The following is a 15,613-nucleotide window of genomic DNA, read 5'->3' on the forward strand; positions in this document are numbered from 1 at the left end:
GTCTATGATCGAAAGTAGGAAGCAAAGCAAGGCATATATTATATTTAGGGGAGGGCAGACGGTACGGTTTGAGCTTGAAGAATGAGGGTCTCCATCACAGATCTGTGGTGTCCAGGCCAGGGTTGGTGAAGGACAGCTCCCTCTGCTGCTGTCCACTTGTGCCTGCTGACCTTCCTGAGAGCGCTGCAGTCAGGGGCTCTGAGTCAGACTCAGGAGGGTTGTGTGGAAGATCCTTCCTCTGCAGAGACAAGGAGGGAAGGGTAAAGATGGGGCTCTTGCCCCAGACCCTAGGACAGCTGATGGCTCCTCAGCTGGGGTTTCTCTGAGGCTCACTCTGCTGTGTCCCAGAGGCAGAAGTGGCCAAGGGTGGTATACAGGTGGCGTGGCCCTAGGGGGTCATCTGTGGCCTTTGCCTAACCCCAACAACACAGTGTTTTGGCATTCTGCCCAGTCATAGGCCAAAAAGCAACTTTGTCACAGTTCCAGCCGCCTGTACCCTAAAGTAGGCCAGGTGTTGGGCAAGGTCCCTCCATTCCCTGGCATAGCCGTGGAGCCCCTGCTGAGAGAGGTGGAGACTGCTCAGCCGTTCTTGTGGATGTCCATGGTACAATACGGATCCTGCTTGAATCTGGCATCTTCCATCTATTCTAGAAATGTCACCCACGGTTACACCTGCACCTGATCACGGCACTCACACATCTCTGCTGTCCGTCCTCTTGCCCTTCCCTTGTGACATTAGACACACAGCCCACCATCCCCACATTCCTCCTCACAGATGCACCTTCCTGTGAGAGAGCTAGGTGAGTCCACAGCAGTGACTGTGCCCCTTCTCCACAGGGTCAGAGTCCTGAGCCACCCCTACCTTTCCCCAGATACTATAAGGGCTTTTTCCAACCCGGAAATGTCGCTATCCCTGGTAAACAGTGGAGTACCCGCAAGCCCTGAGGGGTTAGTCGTTCCGTTGGTACAGACCCTGAACCCAAAGCAGCTGGTATAGCACTAAATAGTGTAATCTCTACCAAAGCCCAGAGACCTGACTCCACTTTTGCCCTGCAGGTTGCCTCAAGCCTTCAGCCTCTGAGCATCTGCACCCATGCTACTTGGTCGGCAAGGGGGCTTGGGTGGTCTCTGGGTTGCTCACAACGTTAACAGAGCCCTTATAGGTCGTGCCACTCAGGGATTGCTAGAAGAACCTCTCTCTGTCCCCCAGCCAGTCTGTCACACTCCTCTAACTCCTCTCTCAGAAGCCCTGTTCTTTCCCAGCTCAAAGGGCAGTCAGGAACCTCTAACTCTACTCTTGGGGATAGGAGGCCCACATTGCCCTTCTCTGGGCCCTGACATTTTTTGCCTCAGTTGTGTCAAAGAGATTCACTAGGGTTTGGGGGGTTTTGTTTTATTTTGCCTCTAACCATCTTCACACGGAGATGAGCCACACAGGGCCTGACTGGCTGCCCATGATCCCCATTCCTGAGAGCCAATCTAGAGGAGGTCTCTATGTCAGTCTTTGTATTATGATACATCTGGGCTCTTGTATGAGCCCAAAAGAAGCTTCCATTAGCCTGATCCATCCAAGAGATGAGTCCTCTAAGCAGGCAGTGGTGGTGCACACCTTTAATCCCAGTATTCGGGAGGCAAAGGCAGGCAGACCTTGGAATTTCAGGCCAGCCTGGTCTACAGAGAGAATTCCAGGACAGCCAGAGCCACACAGAGAAACTGTCTCAAAAAAAATTTAAAAGAAAAAAAGAAAGAAAGAAGGAAGGAAGGAAGGAAGGAAGGAAGGAGAGGCCTCAAGAAAAAATAAAGATGGTGACCTGAGAGTTGGCGGGTCCTGTGGGGTGAAGGGCCCAAAGAATAGGGTGCTGTGACAGTACAAACACCACTTCTTTCCAAGAAGGGAATTATTGCAGCTGATGGAGCCCAAAGCCATCACTTCCTGTGAGAGGAGGGGGAGCGCTCTAGAGAGACCCTCACTGAGTCCGTGAGTCTCCATTCCTCCTATACATTGAGGTTGCCTGGAGAGTCAGGCAAGCCAACACACCTCAAGAGGCCGAGACAGGAGACTTGAAACTTTGAGATTGGGCTAGGCTACAGAGTAAGGCCCCATCACAAAACAGAACCCCCCAAAACAAAGCAAAAGCCCCATCAAGAAGCTGGAGTCCCCTGGAGAGCTTTGAGAGCATGCCCTTGCCTGATCTACCCTAGGCCATCTTTTACGACTCCTCAGGCATTTCTAAAAAAGGGCTCAAGTTGTGTGCGTGTGACCCATCTACCAACCATCTAACCAACTAACCTAGTTAATGAGTAGTGGCACTGTCGTTTGGTTATTTATCGAGCTTCCTTCCTCTCCTTGGCTACCTTTGCTTGCGTCCAGACTTCTTTCCCACCTAATCTACCAGCGTTTGTACAGAGGTCCTGGCTACATGTGTTGGGCCAGGGCTTTTCCTTCCCTTGTTCTGTTGCTGCTGCCTGACCCCCAGAGGCTCAGCAAGTGCTCTATCATGACACTACACGCGCGCTGTGGCTTAATCCCCATGCCAGCCTTGCAGAGCCTGTGGTTTTTGTTTTGTTTTTTTGTTTTTGTTTTTTGTTTTTTTGTTTTTGTTTTTTCTTTTCTTTTCTTTTTTTCGGAGCTGGGGACCAAACCCAGGGCCTTGCGCTTGCTAGGCTACCACTGAGCTAAATCCCCAACCCCAGAGCCTGTGTTTTGATGATCATTTCCAGATGAAGAGAACTGAGAGCGAAAAGCAAGAAGCAACCCACTAAGGTGGGACACATTACAGTGGGACAGTGTTGGGCCTCACTCACCCTGAATCCCACATCTCCTGAGAAGAGTCTCAGCTCAGAAGCCCCAGGTACCAACCCATCCCACATCTTGCCTTGAATTCCTTACTGTCCGTGTCCAAGTCCACAGAGTTCTCGTCTAGGGAATTGAGGCTATAGAAAGAATGGTTGGATTTAGATTGTTAGCAAGCTGATCCAGCCCTCCCAGTCTGTGGCCTTGCCACCACCATCACCACCATCACCATCAACCTTATCACCATCAGCAGCATCAGAACCATCAACCTTATCACCATCAGCAGCATCAGCACCATCACCACCATCCTCCTCCTCACCACCTCTGTCTCCTCCACAAACCACTAATCTGGTAGTGAGAGATACAACTCACCTGTGATAGTCCAAGTCACTGGAGGAGTGGCACTCCAATCCCAGGTCCTTGGTGGGGAGGTCCAGCATGGGGTTGGCCCTAGGGAGAAAGTTTGGTCAAGCAACCATGACCCTCAGCCATCTTACAAGGTTTCTTGTTCCCCTTTGACCCCTGCTCACCGATCAGTGTTGTACACGTTAGTCCCTGGGATAGCAGCAGCTGGGGTCATCGTCTCTATTGGTGTCTTCCGGGCCTCTTTGCCAGCCTTCATAGCTCGAAGCTTCCGGTGGTAGCTGTTGAGCAGGGAGGAAGTCACATTTGCAACATACTGGCCCAGTGCCTAGTGGGGGCCCCCTCAATGGTGGCTTCACAAGGATCCTGGCTGGTGATAATTTTAGTTGCATTTTGTAGGGAGTGGAAACCGAAAGCCAAGGGAATGTGTTGCCAAAAGACACGAGGGCCACCAGAAGTCATAGCCAGAGTAAAACTCGGGAAGCTACCAACTGTGTTCTGGCATGAGGAAATGGTAACAGTTTGGGGGGCCCAGCATTTCTACCCCAAATCCATGGAGGAATCTAGCACAAAGCCCATTCTGCAGGTTAGGGGTCTAGAGGTTTGACCCTAAGTTCTTTCTATCCAGCCCACACACACTGGGCACTGGGGCCAAGAAAGAGCTAGAGGAACAGGGAGAAATGCAAGCTGTACCTCTTCCGAAAACACACGAGGGCCGTGATCATGATCACAAGGACCAGCACCAAAGACACCACCAGTCCTATGATGACGTTGGTGAGCAGTTGTGTCTGATTAAATTCCTGGGTCTCCTGGGAGCTCTGGAGAAGAGGGAAGGAGAGGACGCTGTGGGAGCCGCACCCCTCCCCCACCTGTGACCTCTGGGGGCAGGGGGAGGGTACACTCACCACCACCACCAGTCCCAGTTGCAGCAGCTGCCTCAATGCATCCTGGTCTTTCCGGATCATCCTGCCACAGAACCCTGCTTAGACCCAAGAGTCACTGACCTCCCCCGGAAGCCTCTTGTCCTGATTTCCCCTGCCCACCCTCCCAGACCACCCCAACTCACACATTCAGCTCGGTAAGAGTCAGGGCTGACCCATTGGAGAAGACAAAGTAAGCGTCCATGTAGGAGTTGACTCGGGCCCTGGAATAGACAAACAGCAGCCCATGAACACCGCAAGCCTCTCTAAGTACTGTTGCTTCCCTCAGCCCGGCCACTGGGCCTGAGGACACTCACCGAGCCATAGAGTCTATGTTCTGGATCGTCACAACGTACACAGAGGTCCTGGTCGCCTGGATAAGGGCCCTAGAGAGAATGCAGGTATCACAGATCACATGGGTCACAATCACCCGGATTGTAGCCAGGGCTGTGCAGCGGAATCAGGAGTTGTGTGGATGGGAAGGGTGTGCCTTGCTGACACCTCTACACACATCAGAAATGGCATTCTTTCTCCCGGCCCTGGTTTGGGATACAGGCACAGGATCAAAGGTGGGGACAAGGTCAAGTATGGGTCAGGGACAGGGTAGAGAGGAATTTCATCTAGTTCTTTGAGACCAGCCCCTTAGACCCCATTCTTCCAACGGCCCAGCCTTGTACTCCCCAGACCTACGCCTTAATCTCCTCCATATTGGCACCAACATCCTCCCTGCTGGTGGAGAACTGCAGCCTCACTCGGTAGCTCTGGTCCACAGTGAAGAGCTAGGGCAGAAGGGGTGGGCAGAGGAGACATCAGAAACATGGGGCAACCACAAGATCACCAACAGCACATGTTTCCCAGAACACGCAGGCACTGTTATAGCACACGCACCATGTGATGTACACTGTACACACACGTTAGAAGCATGTGTGTGTATGTATATGTATGTGTGTATCTGTGTATGTGTCTATGTGTGTGTTTATGTGTATCTGTGTGTGTATGTGTATGTATGTGTGTATCTGTGTATGTGTCTATGTGTGTGTTTATGTGTATGTGTATGTATGTGTGTATCTGTGTATGTGTCTATGTGTGTGTTTATGTGTATCAGTGTGTGTATGTGTATGTATGTGTGTATCTGTGCATGTGTCTATGTGTGTGTTTATGTGTATCTGTGTATGTGTGTGTGAGTCTGTGTCTGAGTTTGTTTCTCTGTGTGTGTCTGTATGTGTTTGTATATCTCTGAGTGTGTATCTCTGTGTGTGTCTGTGTGTATCTCTGTGTATCCCTGTGTGTGCGTCTGTATGTGTATCTGTGTTTGTGTATATCTGTGTGTCTGCCGGTACGTCTGTATGTGTCTGTGTGTGTCTGTGTCCCTGTGTCTGTGTATATGTCTATGTGTGTCTGTGTGTGTCTGTATGTCTGAGTTTGTCTCTCTGTATGTGTCTGTGTGTGTTTGTATATCTGTGTGTGTGTCTGTGTATGTGTGTATCTCTGTGTGTGTCTGTATGTGTATCTGTGTTTGTGTATATCTCTGAGTGTCTGTACATCTGGATGTGTCTGTGTGTAGGTACATGTGTGTCTCTGTGTGTGTCTGTGTCTGTATGTATGTACATGTGTGTCTGTATGTGTCTCTGTGTGTGTGCATGTGTGTGTGTGATTTATGATTTGTTTTAAGGCCAGATCTTGCTATAGAGCCAAGGCTGGCCTCAAATTCAAGCTCCTTCTGCTTTTGTTCCCAAACAACAGGGTTACAGGTCCATCTGACTGTAACAATTATCCTGGATAAAACTTCAGTAGAACAGGCCTTTAATCCCAGCACTTGGTAGACAGAGACAAGTGGATCTCTGTGAGTTCAAGGCCAGCCTTTTCTACATAGGGGCTCCAGGCTAGCCAAAGCTACATAGTGAGAACCTGTCTTAAAACTACAAAATACAAAAACAAACAAAAACCAGAAACACGGGCTAGCCGAGAACAGCAGGCACCAGAGGCAGGGAACGGCACTCACATTCAGAGTGGTCTGTGTTTCGAGGGGAGGATCCATAGCGGGCTGGTCCTGGGCCTGGACTGTCACCTGGTATGTACCTTGGAGAGTGGAATCAAGGTTGGTCACCAGCCTATGAGAGAAGTAATGACATAGCTTTATTCTGTAAGCTAGCCTGGGTTCTTACAGTGCTACTGAGAAACCACCTGTACACCTTCCGGGACGGAGACCCTGCCTCAGGCTTGGGCTCCCCACCCCACCCCACCCAGGCACCCATCGTCACATTACTCGATGCTGCCAGTGTACAGGCCAGCTTCCACTGATTGGGAAATCCGGAAGACCTGGACAGGGTTGGTAGCCCCGTCCTTGGGGACGAAATCTGCTTTCAGGATGGAGAACTTGATGATCCCGTTGTCTTCCGAGTCCTCATCTCTGGCCTAGAGCAAGAGAGGATGTCTGGAGAGAGGCCTTTTCTCTCTCCCACCACGATCAGAAGCTACAGTGGCCACTGCAAATATACCTTCCTTATAGGTCTCACTATATAGTCCTGGCTGGTCTGAAACTCACTATTAGAGCAGAATGGCCTTGAACTTTCTGTGATCCTTCTGCCTCTCCCTCAGAAATCTACAGAAATGTACACCAGACCTGGCTCGGGCTTTTTTTTTTTTTTTTTTTTTTCGGAGCTGGGGACCGAACCCAGGGCCTTGCGCTTGCTAGGCAAGCGCTCTACCACTGAGCTAAATCCCCAACCCCCTGGCTCGGACTTTTTAAAGATCGAGATCACTATACATCCACATTTGCCTCAGTCCTTTCTCATGTACCCCAAAATAACAGGTCAACACCCAAAGCCCTCCTGTACTAAAACCTGCCTTGCTCTCTTCTCAACTGCCAAGCACATACACACCCACTCCCAGTCACAGCCTTGCTCAGCTGAACAGCATCAACAGTGTGCACCCTCTCCTTAAAGCCCTCACTTCAGGGCTGACTAAAGTGAGTCCACAGTCCCTAGTGGCCCAGAAATGGATAAGAAGGAGGGACGAACATCTGAACTCACTCCAGTGTCTTCAAAAGGAAGGCAACAGGGTTGGGGATTTAGCTCAGTGGTAGAGCGCTTGCCTAGCAAGCTCAAGGCCCTGGGTTCGGTCCCCAGCTCCGAAAAATAGAAAAAGGAAAAGAAAACGACTCAAAGCCATGATTAAATTGGAACATTGCCATATGGTTGGCTGAGGATTGGCAATTAACTGGATTAACTCTTAAAACAATCTAGAAAGGGAGAATTGAGGTCCCCAGGAGAATTCCTAAGGACACCCTCAACTCTTTATGGGGTCGGCCAGGCCTTTCCAAGCCTAGTACAGGAGCCACCAGTCTCTTGTCAAAGAGGCAGACTGAGCTGGGCACAGTGACCCGTGCCTTTACTCTCAGCATAGCAGAAGTAGAGGCAGGTGGATTCCAGGCAAAACTGTTCTGCATGGTGAGTTCCAAAACAGCCAAGGCTACATAGTCAGAACCTGTCTCAAAACACACACAAAAAGGAAGGGAAGCATAATCCCGCAGAGGCAAGGCAGCTCCAGCCTCGGGGCTCACCCTCCATGGCCTGGCCACCTTCTAGGCACACACCCACATCCATCACCATAAATCAAAAGCATTGCTAGAACTGTGCTCAGAGAGCTATTTATGTGGAAGAAAGCCTATTAATTTACAATTGGCTATGGGCTCCTCATCACACTCAAGAATTCTGGCATGGTCAGGAAAACGTAGCCTACAAGTAGTACTTCTGGTCATAAAATCTTTATGAATGCTAAATTGAACAATTAGCAGAACGGGAACTCATCGATTGGGCAAGCGCCACCACAACCCAGGCTTGTGTGAGCCCACGCTCAGCCCATTGGACCTAGGGTTAAAACATCTTTAGGACAGTTGAAAGGTGCACAAAGCCTTTAGTTCTGTCCCCTGGGGTTACTGTGACAGATAAGGGCTGAGGACTCACCTGGACAGAAGCCACCTGCTGGTTGGGCAACACAAGCTCTGGGATGATCACTAGGAATGTGAGCAGGGAGAGGTCAGTACAGCTGGGACAGTGCCCACCTGGCTATAAGTACAGCTGTGAGGCAGTGCCCACCTGGCTATAAGTACAGCTCTGAGACAGTGCCCACCTGGCTATAAGTACAGCTGTGAGGCAGTGCCCACCTGGCTATAAGTACAGCTGTGAGACAGTGCCCACCTGGCTATAAGTACAGCTGTGAGGCAGTGCCCACCTGGCTATAAGTACAGCTGTGAGGCAGTGCCCACCTGGCTATAAGTACAGCTGTGAGACAGTGCCCACCTGGCTATAAGTACAGCTGTGAGGCAGTGCCCACCTGGCTATAAGTACAGCTAGAACAGTGCCCAGCATTGACTATAATCCAAGTCCACTCCACAAGCCTATCCCCAATCCCTCTGCAGAAGCAACTCCATCTCAGCTGTTCCCCAGGGAGGTGGGGTGGGAGACTGCCGTTGGCGAGGCACCCATCTCTCATTGTACAGATAGGGAAATCAAGGCCCAAAGTGGAAAGACTTGCTTTAGAGCCAGCCATCAGTTGAGACAGAGCTGGAATAAAAACTCAGATGTCCCTTTGAGCTACAACCCCCGCAGGGGCAGAGGTGGGCTGGATCCTTCTGAGGCCTAGGGAGGCTTTATGGAGGTGGGAGGTGGGGAGGGAGGTGTCTGAGGGCAATCCCATGATACAAGGTGTGTGTGGATACAAGCTGAAGATGGGTTGTCACACTCACCGAAGGTCTGGTTGTTGGGCAGAAAGTAGGGGGTATTGTCATTCTTGTCCTTGATGTTGATGAGAAGGCTTCCTGGGTAAATAAGGTCCCGTGGGTGAAAGCTCTGAGCAAAGTTCTCCCGAGGAGAGCCTAAGTCTGAGCCTGAGCCTGAGCCTCAGCAGGCTTCCCGCTATCTGCTCCCCCAACCCCACCCCCACCACCCCCGTCTGTCCCCTGCTCTGCCTGCCCCATGCGCCCCTGCTCCTCGCCCAAAGGCCCCTGCTCCTCGCCCAGGTGTCCTCGCAGTCTCCTCTGGAGGTTCCGGATCTTAGTATTGTTCCTACTCTCGCAAAGGGCAAACAGCTAGTCAGATCCACGCGAGAGAGGCAGTTCAGAAGGGGGCCTGGCTCTGCCCCAGCTGACCAGGCTTACTATACTTAGATGGGCATCACTCTTGGTTGGTGCAAGCAAGATCCAGGGCTCCATTCTTAACACACCTAAAAGTGTGTATGTGTGTGTGAATATGTATGCACGTATGTACGTATGTATGTATATAAATATGTATGTCTGTCTGTATTAATGTATAAGTATGACGTATACATTTTATGTCAGCTGGTCATTTGAACACTCACTCTGAGCCACGAGTACTGACACACAACTGTAAATTGCACCACGTGGGAGGCCGAGGCAGGAGGATTATAAATCTGAAGCCAGCTTGGGCCACAGAGCGAGACCCTGTCTCAATAAAACAAAATAAAAAACTCGTGCCCAGTCTGTGCCTTGGCCTCCTCATCTCTAGGTTGGATGGGTATGGCTAGCTCATGAGTGGTGCAGGAATAAAATGAGCTTTAAGGTGCCTGGCACGGTCCTGTGCTGTGCTCACTGTTAACGTAGCCCTTGTGCCTGTGTGGATTGGAATGAGGATGCAGACTGCTCCTCACAAAATGGCAGCCTTCAGCGGGAGGGGGTGGGAGTGGGGCTTCCAGGCAATCCACTAAACACCACCGTTCGCTGTTTTCCTTCTCCATAGCCCACCCCCTGGCCCACCCACACTGGACAGATGGAGAACAGAAGCCTCAAGAGGGCGTGGCTGCCTCAAGAGGAAGCGGCTGCCTCAGGAGGGCGTGGCTAGAGACATGGTTGGCGAGGGCTGATGTGGGTCATTGGACCTTGAGCCGCCTCCCTGCAGGCCTACTCACCATTGCTGCTGTAAGCGTCAAAGCCGAGGTCTGTGGCGAGGTCCTGTGCCCGCACAACCAACGTGACCAGGTGGCAAACCTCATAGTCAATGGCCTCACTCTGATTGATGTACACAGAGCCATTGGTGTCCACGGAGAACCAGCCGTGGCAGACGCTGCCCACATCAACGCCAGCCTTAGTGCAGAGGACGTCCACTAGCTCTATCCTTAGCAAGGCGTTAGTGTCCACGTCCTGGGCTATCACCTGAGCCACCTGGCCATGCTCAGAGCCATTCTCAGCCACAGAGATGCTCTGGAGTGAGACTGCATCCAGGGTAGGTGGCTCATCATTCACATCCACCACAACCACGGTGATGTTTGCCGTAGATTCTAGGCCCTGGGGGCCTGGGTTCTCTGCACTCACTGTCAGGTTGAAGAGCTTCTGCGTCTCATAATCCAGGCTCACATCGGGGAGCAACCAGAGGTGACCCTCTGCCCACCCTAGTGCCAACACAATGCTTTGGAGAATAAAGTTGTTGGCGCCAGTCCCAGACAGGCTGAAGCTGATCCGGTTGTTGGCTGCTGTCTGGTCAGCATCCCAGGCCTTGACTGTGCCCACCAGTGCTCCTGTGGACAAAAGACAGAGCGTGGAGGGGTGCCAGTGCAGGCCTCGGGACTCCAGACTGGTCCTATAACGGAGCCCTTAGCATGGGCCTTACTGATGGGTGTCAGAGATGGGACATAAACATGACCCTCCTCCAGAGTACCCTTCCCCTAAGTTCGGCCTCACCAAAGGATGATGCCCGCAGGAGCATCCTGCATGTAGCCATGTTGCTAGGATACATATTCCCCTCCCTCAGCACAGCTAGCCCTGGTATGCCCCCCCCCCCCAACCAGCCTAGAGGACACATACCCGGAACTCTCTCCATCACAAAGAATTCGTAAGAGGATTGGTTGAATATAGGCAGGTTGTCATTGATGTCCTAAAGGGAGAGGCACGTCTGAGTCCTAAAGACACTAGCAGCCCCAGGTTCACCCTCTCCAGAGCCATCTAAGAACCCGGAAATATCTCTACAGACAGAGCCATCAACTCTGTATCCCTCCAACTGCACCGCCCAGTTTCCAGGTGTAAACCCTCCAAAGAAAGCCAGGAAGGGGGTTGGGGATTAGGTCAGTGGTAGAGTGCTTGCCTAGCAAGCGCAAGGCCCTGGGTTCGGTCCCCACCAGCTCTGAAAAAAAGAAAGAAAAAAAAGAAAGCCAGGAAGTGGTCCTTCTGTTTGTCTGACCTCGGCCTAGAACCATCCTAGTTCCACTTTCCAAAACTGTTCTGGGTCCCTATCTCTGTCCCCATCTGGCTTAGCCTGAGGTCCGGTGACACCAGCTCTGTGCCCACTCTGAGCTAGACCCTGATGCTCTCTGTCCCTGCACAGCTGGAACCCTGTCTTCCACGTTCTCCTCAGTCCGGTCATGTGCCTGGGGGATGCACCCAGCCCTTCCTTATCTGTGAGCATACACTCGTGCTTTGGTGGTCGGTTTTGTCTACATGACCATAGAACAGAGACCTTAGGGGAGTACCTTCCCTTCTCCTCCTCCTTCCTTCCCTTCCTCTCCCTCCTTCCCTTTGTCTTTCTTTCCTCTCCCCGCTCTCTCCTCCTTCCCTCCTCCTTTGTCTTTTTCTGAGGATAGAGGTCACATCGTGTAACTCATCTCCTGAGCTCCTGACAGTGACTCCTTAGACAGGCACCCCTGGATCCCTGCACAAGGCTGGGTCATCCTACCTCACACCACAGTGACTAAGACACCCGCTCTGCCTCTCCCATGGCTCTGGCCTCTTAGGGCTTCAGTGTCCTTATTTAAAAATAGGGCAGCTTCTGATACTTAAAGCAAGAGTGTGAAACTCATAGGGCAGAAGGACCATTCTAATTCAGTAAGCGTAATTCTTCCCTTTTCCTTTAGTATTCTACCTTGGTCCCAGGAAGCCAACAAGTCCTAAATCTGCCATCCCCCGGGGTCACAAGCTCTGCTGTATAGCCCAGGACGGGCTAGAACTCTCAACCACCATCTCCCAAGTATTGAGATTAGAGGTGTGCACCAGCTTGGCCCTGATCTCCACCTCTTGGTGTTCGGGAAACACAATTGGAGCCAGGTTCACCTGACTCTGGCCTCTGCTTTCTGGCAGCCAAAATGGACCCGGACAAGACTCCCTGCACGGCAATCAGAGCTAAGGCACTGAGAGCCCTGCCTGGGTGACCCCCCTCTTAAGAACATCTCCATTCACACAGGCTGATTTCGCACCCAGTCTTCCTGACTTAAGGACAAGGATGGCCAAAGGCTCTGCAGCCCAGTTCCCAACCTCTTATCTGCCATGCTGTACCGAGGCAGGAAGTATAGCTTTGTGCCAGAACCAGGGAGCCAGGCTGTGTGAAAGTACCCTGCTTACCTCCACAGTGATGGTGACATTGACATCAGTGCTGAGGGAAGGCTCGCCACAGTCAGCCACATGCACCGTTAGCACGATGCGGCCCTCCAGGGCAGGGTCAATGGCCTCTCGGTCCAGAGGCTCAAGATTCCTGAGGAGCCCTGTGTCCGGGTCTATGGAGAAGTTCTGGCTATAGGACCCAGGAAGCAGGCTGAAGAGCAGGCGGCTGTTGTTGGTGCCTGGCTGGTCATCATCATAGGCCTGCGGACATAGTTGGCCTCCAATCAGGTATATGGGTTTCAGGCCTAACCCCTCCCTCCAGCGCTGGCCTAAGTGGCCATTGGCTGGAGCCAGAGGACACAGGCCATGACTCTGCGTTGAGATTCAAGGCACAGCCAGCAGAAGCTCTCAGTCTCAACCCTGAGCTTGTCGGTCTCCCAGAGAAGTGCTGAATGGATCGTACAAATCTGAGCCTGAGCTAGTTCTTCAGAGGAGACCTGAAGTGGGGGCTCCCATGGTGCTGATGCAGAGATGGGAGTGGGGGAGTATGTACAGAGACTCAACAGGGTTGGTTTTTTGTTTCTCTGACTCTGTCTCTGTTATTACTAGTACTACTACTGCTGCTGCTGCTGCTGCTACTACTACTACTACTATTACTGCTGCTACTACTACTACTACTATTACTGCTGCTACTACTACTACTACTGCTGCTGCTGCTACTACTATTACTGCTGCTACTACTACTACTGCTGCTGCTACTGCTGCTACTACTACTACTACTACTATTACTGCTGCTACTACTACTACTACTATTACTGCTGCTACTACTACTACTACTGCTGCTGCTGCTACTACTATTACTGCTGCTACTACTACTACTGCTGCTGCTGCTGCTACTACTACTACTACTATTACTGCTACTACTACTACTACTGCTGCTGCAACTGCTACTACTACTACTACTAGTACTACTGCTGCTGCTGCTGCTACTACTACTACTACTATTACTGCTACTACTACTACTGCTGCTGCTGCAACTGCTACTACTACTACTACTAGTACTACTGCTGCTGCTGCTACTAGTACTACTAGTAGTACTACTACTAGTACTGCTACTACTACTGCTACTACTAGTACTACTACTACTACTATTACTACTACTATACACACACACACACACACACACACACACACACACACGGAAAGCTATTTTTTTTCTTTTTTTCAGAGCTGGGGACCGAACCCAGGGCCTTGCGTTTGCTAGGCAAGCGCTCTACCACTGAGCTAAATCCCCAACCCTGGAAAGCTATTTATGTATGTATTTATTTATTTAGAGACATAGTCTTATGGAGCCCAAGCTGGCCTCAAACTCACTACATAGCCTCGTGATGACTTTAAACTTCTGATCCTCCACCTCCAGAGGGCTGAGATCACAGGCATGCACAGACACACCCTGTCTATATGGTGTTGGGAACGGAACCCGGTGCTTTTTTCACATGCCAGGCAAGCCCTCTACTAACCAAATGACACCCCTAATCCAGTTTTTCCATGTTTAAAATGTGAACGATTTTCTATTTTATATGTTTAAGTGTTTTGTCTGCATGAATGTAAGCATTCCCTCGGTGTGCAGTGCCCACGGGAGCCAGAAGAGGGCACCAGATCCCCTGGAACCGGAGTTATAGAGGGTTGTGAGCCACTATGTGGGAGCTGGGAATCAAATCTGGGTCCTCTCTACAAGAGCAGACAGTGCTCTAAACTGCACTCCCTGGAGCTCCCTGCCCAACTTACTTTGAAGCAGAGTCTCATTATGTAGCCCTGGCTGGCCTGGACTCCAAGAGATCTGCCTGTGTCTGCCTTTCAAAGGTGAAATCAAAGGTATGCACCACCAGATCTGGCTGTCATGATGTCCACACTTTTTAAACTGCTCATTCTTCACATAAAGGGTGTGAGCGTGTAAACAAATACATTCTTGTCTTGTCAGGGCCCAAACATGCTGGATTGTACTGGAGTGAGCCAACACAAAGAGTACATGTTCTTCTGTCCCCCTAGCTTCAGCCTGGGCCCTTCCGCCTGCCTTCCAACCACACTGTCATCTCTGCAGCTCCCTGCCACCTTTGACAGCACAGATGACCCCATCAGTAAAGGTCTTCGTCTTGCTTTAGTGGGAGCCCCAGGAACAGGAGTCAGAGTGGCTTCACCTCTGAGCACCGGGGTTCATCAGAGGACCTGGTAGGAAACCAGTGGTCTGCCAGGTGCTGATCTAGAAGCTTTTCCTCCCTTCTCACCCCACCATCACTGCCTTCTCTTCAGTTCTGTTGGGTCTCGATCAGGAAACGTCCCCTTCATAAGCAACCAGAGAGGGCTCTTCCAAAGGGGAGACCAATCCACCCCCTCAAAGGCAAGCCAGTTCACCGAGCACTTCTCTGGCAGATCAGAATGTTTCTTCCACCAGGCTCCTAAAGTCCAAGCCCAGGGGGCTGGAGAGATGGTTCAGAGGTTAAGAGCCCCGGCTGCTCTGCCATGGGACCTGGGTTCGATTCCCAGCTCCTACACTGCAGCTCACAACTGTCTATAACTCTAGTTCCAGAGGATCTGGAACCCTTACACAGACAAATGCAGGCAAAAACACCAATGTGCACGTGTGCACGGACACACACACACACACACACACACACACACACACACACACACACACCTGCCTACCAGGGAGATCTGGACTACAGTCCTGCCACTCTCAGAAAAGCCTTGGAACATCCGCAAGGAGCCTTAGCCCCTGAGAGATAGGGTGACAGCCTGTGAGGACCTGCCAGCCCCTTCTCACAAGCTGTCCCTCCAGGTCAGCCTAAAGGAGAAATTCTCAGCCTCATGCTCTCTCTAACTGTATTCTTTGCCACCCATTTCTTGTTATTCGTTCCCTGGATTTTGACTTTTGCTTTGTTTCTCTCTCTCTCTCTCTCTCTCTCTCTCTCTCTCTCTCTCTCTCTCTCTCTCTCTCTCTCTTTTTTTCCCCCGGAGCTGGGGACCGAACCCAGGGCCTTGCGCTTCCTAGGTAAGCGCTCTACCACTGAGCTAAATCCCCAGCCCTTTTTTTTTCTTTCTTTCTTCACCCCCCCCCCCGCTTTGTTTTTCTCAAAACAGGTTTTCTCTGCATAACCCTGGCAGTCTTGGAACTCGCTCTGTAGAGGCTGGCCTTAACCTCAGAGATCCCTCTGC

General features: G+C 51.3%; 1 protein-coding gene across 1 annotated transcript in view; it reads right to left on the reverse strand.

Moving 5' to 3' along the window:
- Positions 1-15: 15 nt before the first annotated feature.
- The window catches only part of Cdhr2 (cadherin-related family member 2), a 36,010-nt gene continuing 20,412 nt past the window's right edge, over positions 16-15,613 (reverse strand). Inside the window, 16 exon segments of the mRNA NM_001427596.1 lie at positions 16-238; positions 2,877-2,934; positions 3,167-3,244; positions 3,325-3,438; positions 3,851-3,975; positions 4,063-4,123; positions 4,224-4,301; positions 4,395-4,463; positions 4,768-4,856; positions 6,080-6,188; positions 6,344-6,492; positions 8,043-8,092; positions 8,825-8,896; positions 10,003-10,608; positions 10,895-10,964; positions 12,422-12,661. Coding sequence (NP_001414525.1) covers positions 95-238; positions 2,877-2,934; positions 3,167-3,244; positions 3,325-3,438; positions 3,851-3,975; positions 4,063-4,123; positions 4,224-4,301; positions 4,395-4,463; positions 4,768-4,856; positions 6,080-6,188; positions 6,344-6,492; positions 8,043-8,092; positions 8,825-8,896; positions 10,003-10,608; positions 10,895-10,964; positions 12,422-12,661 — 2,112 coding nt within the window. The 3' untranslated portion in view covers positions 16-94.

This window comes from Rattus norvegicus, chromosome 17 (genome assembly GCF_021556685.1).
Source record: "Rattus norvegicus strain SHRSP/BbbUtx chromosome 17, alternate assembly SHRSP_T2T, whole genome shotgun sequence".
Lineage (NCBI taxonomy): Eukaryota > Metazoa > Chordata > Mammalia > Rodentia > Muridae > Rattus > Rattus norvegicus.